The sequence below is a fragment of the Parus major genome, chromosome 9 (assembly GCF_001522545.3).
Source record: "Parus major isolate Abel chromosome 9, Parus_major1.1, whole genome shotgun sequence".
NCBI lineage: Eukaryota > Metazoa > Chordata > Aves > Passeriformes > Paridae > Parus > Parus major.
Window position 1 is genome coordinate 3,068,399 of NC_031778.1, and position 13,990 is coordinate 3,082,388.

Sequence of the window (13,990 nt, forward strand, 5' to 3'; positions counted from 1 at the left end):
CCCATCTATCCCTGCCCTCTGGCAGTGTGCAGCCATTCCCCCTTGTCCTGTCACTCCAGAACCTTGTCCCAAGTCCCTCTCCAGCTTTCTTGGAGCCCCTTAAGGTGCTCAAAGACTGTGATATGGTCTCCCCAGAGAAATTCTTTCTCCAGGATGCACAATCCCAATTCTCCCAGCTTTCTCTCCTAGAAGAGGTGTTACAGCACCCAGGTACTGCACTTCCCCTGCAAGGTGTTAGGCTACTCCAGGCTGACACACTGCTTTGAGGAAGCCCAAAATAAATAGTTTAAAACATCTAGAAGACAGTTATGACAGACTCCACAAAAGACAAATACAAACTGAGTACAAATACAAATTTTTACAGAAAAGGCAAAAATTCCCTTTTGTTTTGTGCAAAACTGAAATTGTACCAGCTGTCCTAACATCACTCTCCACTGTACTTTGAGCAGAGGTTTGATAACATAGTGATGGGTTAATAAATACCTACAGGCCAGATTAGATAAGGCCAAGCTTTTCTAACTTCCCCCTTGCCAGCAGGAGTTTCCTACACCACTGGCTTCAGGCTATCTGCCTGAGGGCATAGCAACACTTTTCTTTAATTATTTCAGTTTAAGACTTGTCAGACAGCTTTAATAGAGTCTCTACAAAGCTGTGTGGTTTTTTCCCTTTCCTAATTCTTGTTTTTATTAATGAATGACTACTCTGTCAGAGAGAGAGGCCCACCCCCCTCCCATAACCAACACTCCAGCCTTGAACAGTAAATCTCTCATGTTATTGCCACCATAGCACAGCTTTTTAAATATTCAATGCATACAGTCTCTCTCTAACCCAAGCAGGCAGCGCTGCCCTTTCCAAACATGAATTTGTTTGCAAGGAGAAAGGGCTGACATACAGGTGTGCTTCTGCAACCCTGTTCGGCTAAATGCACATCCCCAAGTCTGTGCTGCTCTGAACCCCGAGAGCTCTATGACACACCATCCTTGCTCAACTCCAAGTCCATTTTTCCAGTAGGCACAAACCTAAAATTTCTTTGATCTGCCTCTTACCACACAATTTCTGTAGCTGTCTTTAGCTGCCTGTGGGTTGATTCTTGGTTTTCTTTTGGGTTTTCTTCCCTTTCAGTCTTCATATATTTTATAGAATTACCCATATATGGGCCCAACCTTGAATGTCACCCACACCCAAACAAGGTTAAAAAGGTTTCCAGTGGACTTCTTGTTTTTGGTAGTTTTGTGGAATACAGCATTTCCTACAGTCATTTCTGCTGAATGGCATAAGACTGATTTCAGCTGATTTTCACTATCCTACATTATTTGATTATGAAAACAGAAAGGAAAACCTGCCTATCCATACAAATTGTTATTAACTCAATCCACTACATTAATATTTCAAGGAGTGTAATAACACTTGATCACCATTTTCCTAAATGGTTTCTGTGTTTTAAGACATATGCACATAATCAACTTTATGTACAGGGATATTCAGACTGGTTTTTCTATACTGCAGTACAACTCAATTTTCTTTACATAAAATATGACAAGTAAGGTCAAGAGACCTGTAAAATAATAACTTTTGCTTATACAATTTAAGTTCACATTTTTCCTAAAAAAATCCCCAAAACCTAAAAACACTCAAATGAACAAAACACACACCCTAAATGTCTGTTAATAAAATGGTTGTGGTTTCACCTTTCCCACCCAATACCACATTCCTACATGGCATCAAAAAAAGTCAAGCTTCCAAACACAACAGGCCTAAAAAATATATAGTGGAATCAAATGGTACACAAAATGCAAAGCTTTAGTTACCTTCTTTTTAAACCCTATAATAATTGCAAATTTAAAATAGTGAATTACTAACTTTCTCTTCTGAGGTCAGATAAAAATAAGTCCTAAGGCAGCTTATTTGCCATATTTAGGAGACTCAAACCGAAGCAATGACAAACATCTGGCTATGATTCTTTCTGGAATTTTGACTATTTCTTCCTGGCTAGGGAAGAAAAACACTGAGCTGACCAACACCACCTCAATTCCTCCAGCACAGCACTTAATAGGATTCAGCAGCAGACTATCCCTTGACTCCTCACATATTTAAGCTGTTAATACTTTCACAGCACAGAGGGGAAAAGCTTTCATGAAGGGAAGGTCTAAGCAGACACAGGCAGAGCAAGGCAGAGAGATAAGGGCAGTGCCAGAGCTGGGACTGGGCACCCAACGCTCCTCACAGCACACAGCAAGTGCTTTTCAGTGCCCACAGCACTATCCCAGTTTTTAACACACATGTATTTCTTACTTCGAATTGCTCAATAACAGCAGTCAAAAGTGCTGCTAAAATAATTTCTGCATCACCCCCATGAAAGTTCTAGGGGGCACTAACACTAACAAAACATTGCTACTTAGAGCAGCATTTTGCTTATGTGCATGAGTGGGAAACACTCTCTCCAAACCATGGGAAGGATCTTGCAGTCAGATTGCTTCCTCTGCCATCCCAAAAACCTCCTGCAGCCCCAGCCCAGCTCCTGATTTCAGGGTCTCCAATGCCAGGTCAAAAACAATGGGCATCCAAGGGGAAGTCACTTTCACTGCACCTTTTCAATCACAGATAACTGCAAACTGCACAGAAACCAGAAAAAACAGAGTTATTCTATTCCATTCTAAACATAGGGATGGAGAGTAGCTTTGCACTTTTATTAATGCAATTTATAAATTTCACTAAGCCAAGGAAGTGCCCAGCAAAGACAGTATCACTATCAGAGTAATCATCAATTTTCAGCTTAGTATAGAATAAGCCACTTTGGTTTTGTAGTAATGTAATAGTTTTGCAAGGTACATCAATGAACACCAAAGTAGATGAGCAGTGAGAGGGTACTAATTAATAAGAAAATAAAGGGGGGAATTACAGTGTAAACTTATCTAACTAGTCTGTTCTCAAGAATGGCAGTGGAGTGGAGCATCTCCCTACTAGCAGTACACCAGTATCAGAGGGAGAGAGACACCTCAGACAGTGTGGCAAGGATACAGAACATCATCACTTCACTACATTAAAAAAAAAATTAAAAAGAAAAGACCTGTTCTCAAAACAACACAACAAAGATTAGCACAAAAGAAAAAAAATTCCAGGTTAAATTTTCCCTTAGACTGGAGCAGGCAGGCAGACTCCCAGATTTCATTTGCCATCCAAGCAGAAGAAGAGGAAGTATATGCCACTGAAGAAGCACCAAGTACTCCCCAGACAATTCAGTAAACCTGAATTGCAATATTGCAAACTTCTTTTTTCTGGGGCACTTCCTCATAGCATAGAGCATAATTAATGTAAAATAATTTCCCAAATGACATGTATTTCCTACATAAGGACCAACACATAGACCAAATATTAAACATCATATGATGGCAGCAATTCCATTAAATGTCATTTTGGTGAATTCAGCCCAGCCCAGACCCTTCTACATAAGAGTCTGCCACATTTTTGTGCTGATCAAAAGCCTCCAAGTTTAATCTCTTCAGAAAATCTGGAAAGCTGGCAGAACTTCTACTGTAAAACTCTGATTACTTTGTAGTGTGCCCACAGTCTGAACTAAATTGAATTTGCCAGTCATTTATCTCATAGACTGCAAAACCACCCTTTGGACAGACTTAGTTTGGGGAAAAGAGGACAGGTACCCCATAAAATCATGCAAGATTTGAGCTGACTAAACAAGCTAGCAGTAAAAAGGGAAAGAAACCAACTCATTAAAATAATGAATATTGCAGCCTAGCTTTGAATGGATATGTTTCATTCTCCTGTTTTGGAAGAGAAAGGAGAAACTATGAATAACCCATTTTCAGCTTTTATAAACTCTAGAAAACACTGAGTATTTCTCCATTCCCTAACATTCAAATCAGATTCACTGCAGAAAGGCTCTGCCCAACATACTTTAAAGAATAATTCCTTCTTAGTAATTAATAAAATTCTTACTTAGAAATCAAGCCTTATGAAACAGATGGGGAAAATGGACAGAGACAGTGAACTTAAAAGGTGGTAGGATGCAGCTATGTGAAACTTTTAGCAAACTGTTCCAGGTACACCAGGAACACAAAGAAAAGACTGTCCTTTCCCATTTTGTTCTCTCCCCATCCATTACATCACTCTGTCAGTCTCATCTCATGCTCTTTGGCAAGCTGAAAAATCAAATGGGCAACCATCAACTCCTGCCTGGAGAAAAGCAACTGTTTTAAACACATCTTTGAGAAAGGAAGGGATGACAAGGCAAAGCTGCATGGATTAAGTTGTTACTGTGGCTACTCTGTTTATCCCATGTGGTTAAAAATGCTACTCTGGCTCACTTTAGGCAGGGAGGCAATAAACAGGGCTACTGCATCAGGTTCCCCCACCACACTGCACAGGGAAGGGTCTCTCCAGGCACTGATCCTACAGTCTGTCTGTCCTTCCATTGATACACCATTTTTCCCAGTAAAAAGTCACTTGCCATAGTTCTTACAGATAGAAGAGAAAATATTTTGAATGGGGGGTGGGAAAACCCCAAGCCACTTTTTGTGATACCTACATCTCCCTGAGCAGGCAGTGCCAAAACCCCATGGGAAAGGCTGTGTCCCACTGCACTGACAAACTACTGCTGACCTGAATCAAACATAAACCCCATAACATCACACCTTGTTTCCACATTTAGTGACAAAAATTACCAAAGCAAAGAGAAGTGGGCAAGTGGCATGGCAGTCTGAACCTCCACTCTTCTAGGATAGCTGCTTGGCCATCAGTTTCTCTAACTGCTTTTTGAAAAATTACTGTGCTAGCACACACGACCTATTCAGCAATGATAATGCCTTTTCCTGATTCCTGCCCTCCATCCCAAGTGAAAAATTCCCATTTTCCATGACAAACAGCAGTCAGCAGATCCTGCTATCCCAACAGCTCACCAAAGAAATCAGGCAGAGGGTCACAGTTTAATACCTCATGACCATTTTCTATCATTTGCTACCTTATTTAGCCAAAACTGAAAGGCAATGGAAGCAGTGTTAGGTGGACTGTAATGTCACAGCTGCTGACTCTGGTCCATTTTGTGCTCAATGCTCTGAAGCTGACCCAAGACTGACCCCTTTTCCTCATCACTCACAGCATCAGGCATGAGGTTTCTAAGTTCTTCAGTTCCAACTGATCTCATAAAGAAAAGCAGCACAATATTAATTATGGCTGCAGCATGGTGGTGCCCAAATTTGGGTGTTTCTGTGGTTGCCATAATCAGAGTGCTTTGCAGGTTAAAAAAAAACTAAGATAACTCCTAATTATGGGAAACACATACAACATAACCAGCTGAAAGCCCCATAAACCTGCTTTTGCACTGACTTTCAAAATTATAGAGCTGAGAGTGTTGCTTGGTTTTTTTTTTTTTCTTCTTTGAATCAAAACACAAAAACACCATCTACATCAACTTGGAAAATAAATAAAATTATACTCCAAAAGAACCAAAGTCAGCAGATTTTCTAAAAGAATATTCTAACATAATGTAAAGGGGAAAAAAGAGGCTTTTGTGTTCTATGCAGTACATGAGGGATGGGTGGGTTTGCAGTATCATACACTGTGTACTCAAGTGGCAGGCATGGCCTCAGTCTTAAAAAAAAAAGAGCAGATTCCATGTCTGAGACTTGAACAGCTGGAGAGAATCTGTAGAAGACATCCCCAAATCCACTATTTCCTCAGAGTTCCACAGATATCTTTTTCACTCTATTTGAAAAACCCTTTTAAAGTCTATGCAACAAATCAAGGCTCCAAGTGCTAATTATAAATTACAGATTACAGTTTGCTACTAATGTAGATTATCTGATAACAATTGATCTCAGACGAACTAGAATTAAATTCTGAGGTTAATGCTGAAAATGTGACAAAAATTGGAAGAAAAAAAATTACTTGAAAGCAGAATCTCTCTAATTTGTGCGTGGCTCCTATGTCTTATGGCAGATTTCCCCAAGCATACTTTTAAATAAACATTTTCAGAAACACTGAACTGACACTGCTTCGGTGCATCCTTCTGAAGGTGTGCTGGCAAGCAAAGACTTTGAAACAGGAGCAAGTCTACTTGGAAAGGATACAAACCATCAAAATAATTAATATAAATCAGTAACTAAGGCAAAGCTCTTCTGCTCTCCCAGCTGCCAAACTGACAAAGCTGCATGTGGTTCAGGAAGCAAGAACATTTTGGCAGGAGATGGCTGGTGTTTCCCCAAAACAAAAAACAAATAAAGACTCTACTTACAGTATGTGCTTGTATTTAAAGTCTTAAAAATACAAAACATCTGTTAAAGTATTTTAAAAAACAAGCCATGCAATTGATATCACTACTTGTAAGCAGGTAAAATCCCAACAGGAATCTTCATTCAGATGGTGCCTCAAAATGTCCCAGCTCTCTACAGAGCTACATCCTTGTGAGCTTTAAATTATCAGAGGCTCAGTGTATTTGGAATCAGGTTTAAATATCTCTTACCTCGATGTCAAGTACTTCCACTGTGTTGTCCAACATCTTTATTTTGATGGGGAGGTCACGCTCGTGCACTTTGGCAGGTGACGATGCCATGGCAGTCAAGAGGTTCTGTCCTGGCTCCAAGGTACTCACTCCTGAGCTCTTCTGGGCACCCAAACGAGAGCCTGGTGTCTGCAGAATTCTGTATGTACCTTCTATCTCTCCCATCTTCCAACAGCAAGCAGAGTCTGTAGAAATATGGAAGAAAATGGATGGTTAGGGTTACAGCCTGAAAGATTTTCCAGACATTCTGTATGAAAATACTACCCACTGAAGCACTACCACAAAGTCCTTATTTAACACTCTTGATTCCACTAGAAAAATCAGTAATAAGGTTAATGAAACTTAGACAGAGCTTGGAGCAACCTGGTCTAGTGGAAGATGTCCCTGCCCATGGGAGAGATTGGAACAAAATGAGCTTTAGGGTCCCTTCCAACCCAAACCATTCTATAATGGCTAAAATCCAACAGCTGGGAAGAAGCAGGAAGAAAAACTAAAAATTCTGAAGAATGGTTAAGAAATGGGATAGTCAAACCTGCGCCTTCTGCCCTCCCAACTTGAATATTTGAGTTTCTGATGAGTTTTGCTGCCTACCACCAGCAGCATGAGCACTGGGGACAGAGAAGGATAAGGCAGGTACCTCTCAGGATACCCAACCATCCCATTGACTGTACACCCAGATAATGAAAACTATTAACTTCCTGCATCCCTAAAATGATGACTCATGCAAAACCTTAACTGCTGGCAGCTCAGAGCCTTCATCAGGCACTGCTACAAGGAAACAGTTCATCACCTCACTAGCAAATCTACACCCAGTCTAAATCAGTGGGCAAAAATCTCAGTTACAGAGATGGACACTAGTGAAGGTAGGCTGACTCCTACAGCATGAGTCTTGCTGTCACGGCTTGCTGGCAGCTGTGCAGAGCAAATATTTCATTTGACATGGAGAAAAAGTCCCATGCAGCTCTGCCCAGCTCTCTCATGCCACCAGAGCAGTGATGATATTTGCACAGGGAATCACAGTGGGGTGTACATGAAGGTGAGGCCTGTGTGCTCCAAATGCAGCACAGCCTCTGCCCCATGCCCACTGCTGGCACCGAGTATTGACAGCAAGGTGAAAGGCACCCAGCGGGAACACACAGGAGGCTCCTTGGGTGAATTACCCAAACACCACACTGTGTCTCAGCAGTCCAGAGGATGTGGGTACTGTGGTGGGATAGCCTTCACATGGCTCCACATCCAAAGGAGTGATAGGTTATTGTTTTGTAATAAATGTGTTTTGTCAGAAAAGAATAGAGGCATCTCATGAAAACACTCCTTTGTCTCTCTGCGCTCAGAGAAGGTAGGCAGCCTGCTCCAAGGATTTGAATGAAGCCAGCCTCATGTGTCCTTACAAATTAGTTGGGGGTGGTTTATGCACACACATCAAGACTGGTCAAATGTCTTCCTAGCTTGCAGTCCACTACCTTTTAACATTTTGGGGGTTTTATTTTTATACTTGTAGATCCCTGTAGAGATAAATTTATCCCAGAAGGGCAGATAGATGCCTGCCCAACTAATCTCACCCACCACAAGACTTGTGTGGCCTCTGAGCCCCTGCAGAGCCCTGCCCAAGCAGCACAGCTGAGACCACCCAGAGACACTGCCAGCCTCCCAGCTGGCAACATGCAACGAGGAAGTGCGACAATCACAGAATCATGACGACTGGAAAAAGTCTCTGACATCATCAAGTCCAACCCCTAACCCAGCAGGGCCAACACCACGACTAAATTATGTCCCCAAGTGCCCCACCCACACGGTTGAACAATTCCAGGGATGGGGACTCCACCACTGCCCTAGGAAGCCTGTTCCAATGCCTGACAAACCTTTCAGTGAAGACATTTTCCCTGATATTTATTCTAAACATCCTCTGCCACAGCTTGAGGCCATTTCCTCTTGTCCTGCCCCTTGTTCCCTGGGAGCAGAGCCCAAACCCTACTTGTCTGCACCCTCCAGTCAGGGAGTTACAGAGAGAAAGAAGGTTCCCCTTGAGCCTCCTGTTCTCTGAGCCCCCCAAGCTGTGCCTCATCTGACTTGTTCTCCAGACCCTTCCCCAGCTCCACTGCCCTTCTCTAGACATGCAGGAGCCCAAAACCAAACACAGCATGAAGGATGAGCTTAACCTTAAGAGCGGGTACACATTGTGCAGTGCCAACCTCCCAGCTTTGGGTGACAAATAATCAGAAAGTTTCTTTCTTGGGGTGTTTTGTGCATATTCTTTGGCTGAACTTCTTGGTACGTGTGGCCACACAGCCAAGGAGAAAAAATTTCAGGTCATGAATTTTAAAACCACTCTAACAACAAAATTCAAGGGAAAGAGATACCCAGGTTACACCTCTAACTGCTAATCTGAAGAGAAACCAGAGCTTGATCTGGTCATCTGTATCCCCTTGATATTGTGACCCTTATCAGGTAATCACATGGTGAATTTTTGCTGTTGGCATTCAGGAGCCCGTGAGCAACTGGAGCAGCCCATGATCAGCCATACTCCTCACGAGGCTCTTTATTAGCCACATGCTCTTATAACAAGAGTGCTACAGGAGCGCTCATTCACCTCTGAATAAACAGCTCCTGGAAGAGACACACAGAGCAGTTACTCAAAAGGAAAAAAATGCAAGCAGCAGCAGCCAAGGCAGCACAAGGAACAGCCCTGCAGCAGAGACTTCAGCAGCCTCCCCTCCAGCTGGAGCCAGCTGCTTCCCCAAGGCAAGGCAGGCAGGCCACCCAAGGCCAGACTCATGAGGAGCTCCTGGGTATTTCTCTAGCTTTGGTCACCAGCCAGGAGAGACCAAAGTCGTATCAAACAGAAACTGCACATGTCAAAGTCCTTCCCCACAGTTGTTAACCAGAAAAGTGAACTCAGTGGGGCTTGACCTTGTGTCCTACTGATGACATGTTCCTAAAAATATTTATTCCAGCCAATATTCAGATTTAAAGATGAAACAAGCACTAGGCAGAGCATATGATGTGCAGAAGCAAGAAGCTCTGCTCCAGGAGAGCAGTGGCCTGCTGTGCCTGCTGGGAGCATCTCCCCCATGCCACATCCTGTTCCCTCCCAAGGCACCCCATAATGCCATCACAACTATTAACAACCCCCCAAACAGTCTGGTCTGTTCCCATTGACTTCAACACCCAATGTGTGAGGAGGGCTAACCAAGCTGAGCACTATTTCCAGTTTTGTCACCAGAGTTACATATCATATTTTAAGTACTCTGACTACATATGGCATTTCTGAACAAAAAACCATAACATTGTGGTTTAGGAAATACTTCAGTCCAAGGGGCTGACTACATGGGAAGAGGAGGAAAATGAACTATAGACAGGCTGCAAGCCCCAAGAACACAGAATTTCTACAGGCAGATCACAGAGTCCCACTACACCGAGAGCCTCCTGCCATGGGTGAGCCACAACAAGGTCTCAACAATGCAAAACTAAAATGTAATATTACCACAACATTGGTGTTCTGGGAAAAAAAAAAATGTTCCTTGCATTGCCTCTCCCTGAACTTGCTTGCACCTTGTGCTTATCCTGATAATTTCTTACAAACCAGGACCAGGCAGTAAAGCTAAATCTGGTCACTGAAGCACAGTGACTGAATGAGTGTTGCTCTCAGTCCAAAATGAAGGAGCAAAACAAAATTTAAAATATTTGGGTAGCTGTATATAATCTTTTCTTTTTTTTTTTTACTTTTTGTACCAGGTACTTTTTGAAATAGCCTTTAAGTCACCATGAGTTTCATCTTCTACATGGATGGAATAGACTTATTCTCCAGAAGCAAGACAGCATTCTCAGCTACCAGCAAATCTGGAAAGGCACCTTACACCTGAGGATATGCAAGATCATAGAAACATCAAGTGCTTTGGGTTTGAAGGGGCCTTAAAGGCAAACATGTTCTAATCCCTTGCATGGGTGGGGACACCTTCCACTAGACCAGTTTACTTTGAACCCCATTCAATCTAGCTTTGCCCAGTTGGATGATATCAGCAGCTTTCAAAGGAGCTTCTCTGAGCACGGTGTCTTTTGGACAGTGGCAGGATCTGTGTTCCATCCCTCACCCATGCAGAAGGCAGATCTGAAGTGAAGCCAGTTTCCCAGTTGCCAAGTGGTCCCCACCTTCCAAGGGAAAAGATCACTACATACAGAGCAGCAAGGAAGTACAAAAAAGCAAACTTTCCTTTTTTAACTTTCTCACTAAGCCATAGCCACTCCTTAGCATTGCAACACTGAGCTAACAACAAATGATGCACCAGGAATACACCACCGCAATGAAGAGGGATGAAGATTCCGAGGGCCCAGCTGTGAGAGGGAGCAACTTGTCCCCCTGCGACCTCACTCTGCCCTACGACCACCGTTGCTCCTTACGGCCTGGAAGGGTTTCATGGTTCTCCCCTGCAGAGCTGCACGGCCACACGGCTGGCTTGAAGGGGCTGGATGGGCGGGGACAGCGGGGAATGTCCGCAGCCGGTCCCTGCCAGGTGAGCGGCGCTTCAGGAGCGCTTCTCTGGCCAGGTTCCTCGCATGGAGGCGGATTCAGGGAACGGGCTGTGCCAGGCCGCAGGTGCTCACACACTCCCAGCCCGAGAGGGCAGTGGCCAAGCCGCCCAGGCCCGACCTACGGCAGGCCCCAATGAAGGCGCTCTCTGAACCCCGAGGAAGGCGCTCCGGAGGCCCCGCCAGCCGCCGGGAAACTTCGGCGAGCCGGAGCCCTCGTCCCGGGGCCAAGAGAGCGCGAGCCGCAGACCGCGATCCCTTCCCCGGCGCGGCTCCCACACGAGCGCCCGGCCGGGGGCCGCACCGCCCGGCAGCGGCGGAGGCGCGGTCGCGCAGGCGGGGCAGACCGAGCCCCCAGTCCGGGGGGCGCCGCTCCAGCCCCCTCCCCGCACCCGCACCCGCTCCCGGCGCTCCGGCCGCCACTTCGGCCCCGGAGCCACCGCCCCGCGCTCACCTCCAGGCCGGGCCCGCTCCGCCGCCGCCCGCGCTCACACCGGCCCCGAACCGCCCCGCCCCGCCCCGCCCGCCGCCAGTGGGCAGCGGGGCCGGGCCGGGCCGGTCCCACCCTGCGGGCGGGTAACGGGGCCCGGGGCGGGCCCGCGGGGCCTTTGCTCCGCGCACCGAGCTTCTTCACAGGGAGCGAGACACAGAGCGATCCCTCCTGCTGCCCCACCGCCCGGCCGGCTCCGCCGAGCTCAGAGGATTATTTTATACCAAAGTGAAACCCGCGGTGTGGTTTTCCAGCCCGGGGAAGGATCTAAAATACTATTTCCAAACGAAGCTGAAGGGCAGCCGGTTTACAGGCTGCTGCACAAGGCCTGCAGCCCAAAAAGGAGGCACATGGAATCCCCCAGTGCACACCCCAAACATCCATCACGCACACTCCACAGACCTCATTTGCTCAGTGAAACACTGCTCTTGGGGATGGCAGCCAGCAAGCAACCAGCCCCAGGCCAAGTAATGAACATTTTAGGTCTCCACTTAGTTAAATTTTTCACGTATAAATTTTAAATGGGGTTAGAAACAGACTCAGCGCTACAGAATAGGAGAAACTGTGGGTGCTGCACAGAGGTATCAGGCAGTGCTGCTGGCCAAAGGAGCTGAAGACCACAAAAGCAGCATCATCCTCCTCACTCCCCAGCCAGCGAGCCCATCCTTCGCTGACACAGACAAGAGGAAAACACTAGGAAATTCAGCAGAGGACAAACAGATCTTTGCACTGTCTGGATTTCATCAGCTCTAAAGCTAAGGCCAAGGCCGGCAGATAACAGGATAGCCAAGAAAAGAGCTCTTCCTGAAAAGGGCCACCTTTGACACCCCCTGAATCACCCACAGCTTACTACAGTCTCCTCTTCAAATCAAAAAGCAGCAGGAATTAGAGAAATTCTTGGGTTTCTCTAGATATGGATTATTGCCCAATAGCATGAGAAATGCAAGGAGCCACCCTGTTTCTGAGAACTTGATCTTTTCACAGCAATATGGAAAACAAAATATTAACTTAGCATATGACTTTTGGTAATAAAAAAAACATATAAATTATGCAAAACAGCCCTTTCAAACAGAAGCAGCTTCATTACTCTCACTCACCAAAAGGCAACTTGCAAATTTAATGAGTAATCCCTGACTAGCAGCATTCTCATCTCTTCAAAAGAGCAAAAGGCACAAGGTTTTAAAAAATATGTCCCATGATTTGTTCTCCTTAAAAAGTTTTGTGGAGCTGAAGAATCTCATGGATACAGAAAAAAAACAAAAGGGAAAGTTGCAAAAGTGTACACAACATTTTAGACAACTCCATTTGTAAGAACAATTGTGATTTCAGTCAGGTGAAGTGCTTTCATTACTGACAGGCTGTTTCAGTATCCTATTTGCATGGCTTTTTATTTGCAACTGAACTGCTAATACAGTTTCACATCCTTCAAAGTGCAGACATCTTAGAGTCATCTTCATTTCAATCACTTTCTTTAACATCTAAATAGAGCACTAAAGTTTTCTTGTGCAAAAAAGCAGCTGCCACTAAGTCAGAGAACAAAACTGATGTGATTGCATACCACCACATTCAGGAGAGGAAGCAAAAATTACAGATGTGGCAGAGTCTTTAGAAACATCAATGGCCTGCTGCTGATCTTTATGCTTCCCTCAAGAGTCCTGACTTTATTGCTTACCCAAAACACAAGTAATCTGCTGAACTGAAACAATGCAGTAAGGAAAAGGCACAAAGCTTCAATGTGTTTAATTGTCCTCGTCCTGAGCACCTCTGTTTCTACACACATCTCATTTCTGACCTGTCTACACACCCAACCAAAAAGTTTCTTTTCCATCATAGCAGAGAATTCCAGAATAGTTTGGGATGGAAAGGCCCTTAAAGACCATCCAGTTTCAACTCCTCTGCCCTGGGCAGGGACAACTTCCACTATCCCAAACAGTTCCAAGCCCTGTCCAACCTGGCCTTGGACACTTCCAGGGGTGGAACAGCTGCAAGGTACACTTAGGAAGGGATTCAGGTTGAATATCTATTCTATACACTCAATCATTTCATACATCCTCAGCAACCGTAATAAGAAATATGCCTGAGATATGGTTTTTGGTGATTTTGAAGACTAAAAGTCTACTAGACTCAGCAGGATATTCTTCACAGCTATCCACAAAGACCTCTGAGTTTCTGTTACACCCATGAAGTCAAACTTTTCAGCCATCCAGACAGTGTTTGAAGCCTTTACAGGAGGAGAAGGAAGTTTAGAGACCAAAACTAGAAGAAGAATGTCATTACACATGAAAGCCAGCTGTTGCTGTTGGAAGGATTGCAGTGTCAGGACAAAGCACAACTTTCTCCTTTTGAGATAAAAAATTGATAACAAGGTGTAACTCTCACTCAAGTAATATAAGAGATAATCTGCATCACATTCTCATCTTAGCCTGAACAGAACAATTACCCTTTCACTACACTATAAT

General features: G+C 44.6%; 1 protein-coding gene across 6 annotated transcripts in view; it reads right to left on the minus strand.

The window, feature by feature from the left end:
* FARP2 (FERM, ARH/RhoGEF and pleckstrin domain protein 2) overlaps positions 1 to 11,550 on the minus strand; it is a 72,335-nt gene extending 60,785 nt beyond the window's left edge. For all 6 annotated transcript variants that reach the window (XM_015637792.2, XM_015637791.2, XM_033516782.1 and 3 more), the window contains exons 1-2: positions 11,496 to 11,550; positions 6,476 to 6,699 (exon numbers count right to left, since the gene is read on the minus strand). In XM_015637792.2, coding sequence (XP_015493278.1) covers positions 6,476 to 6,679 — 204 coding nt within the window. In that variant the 5' untranslated portion in view covers positions 6,680 to 6,699; positions 11,496 to 11,550. The remainder of the gene's footprint in view (positions 1 to 6,475; positions 6,700 to 11,495) is intronic.
* Positions 11,551 to 13,990: the final 2,440 nt, after the last annotated feature.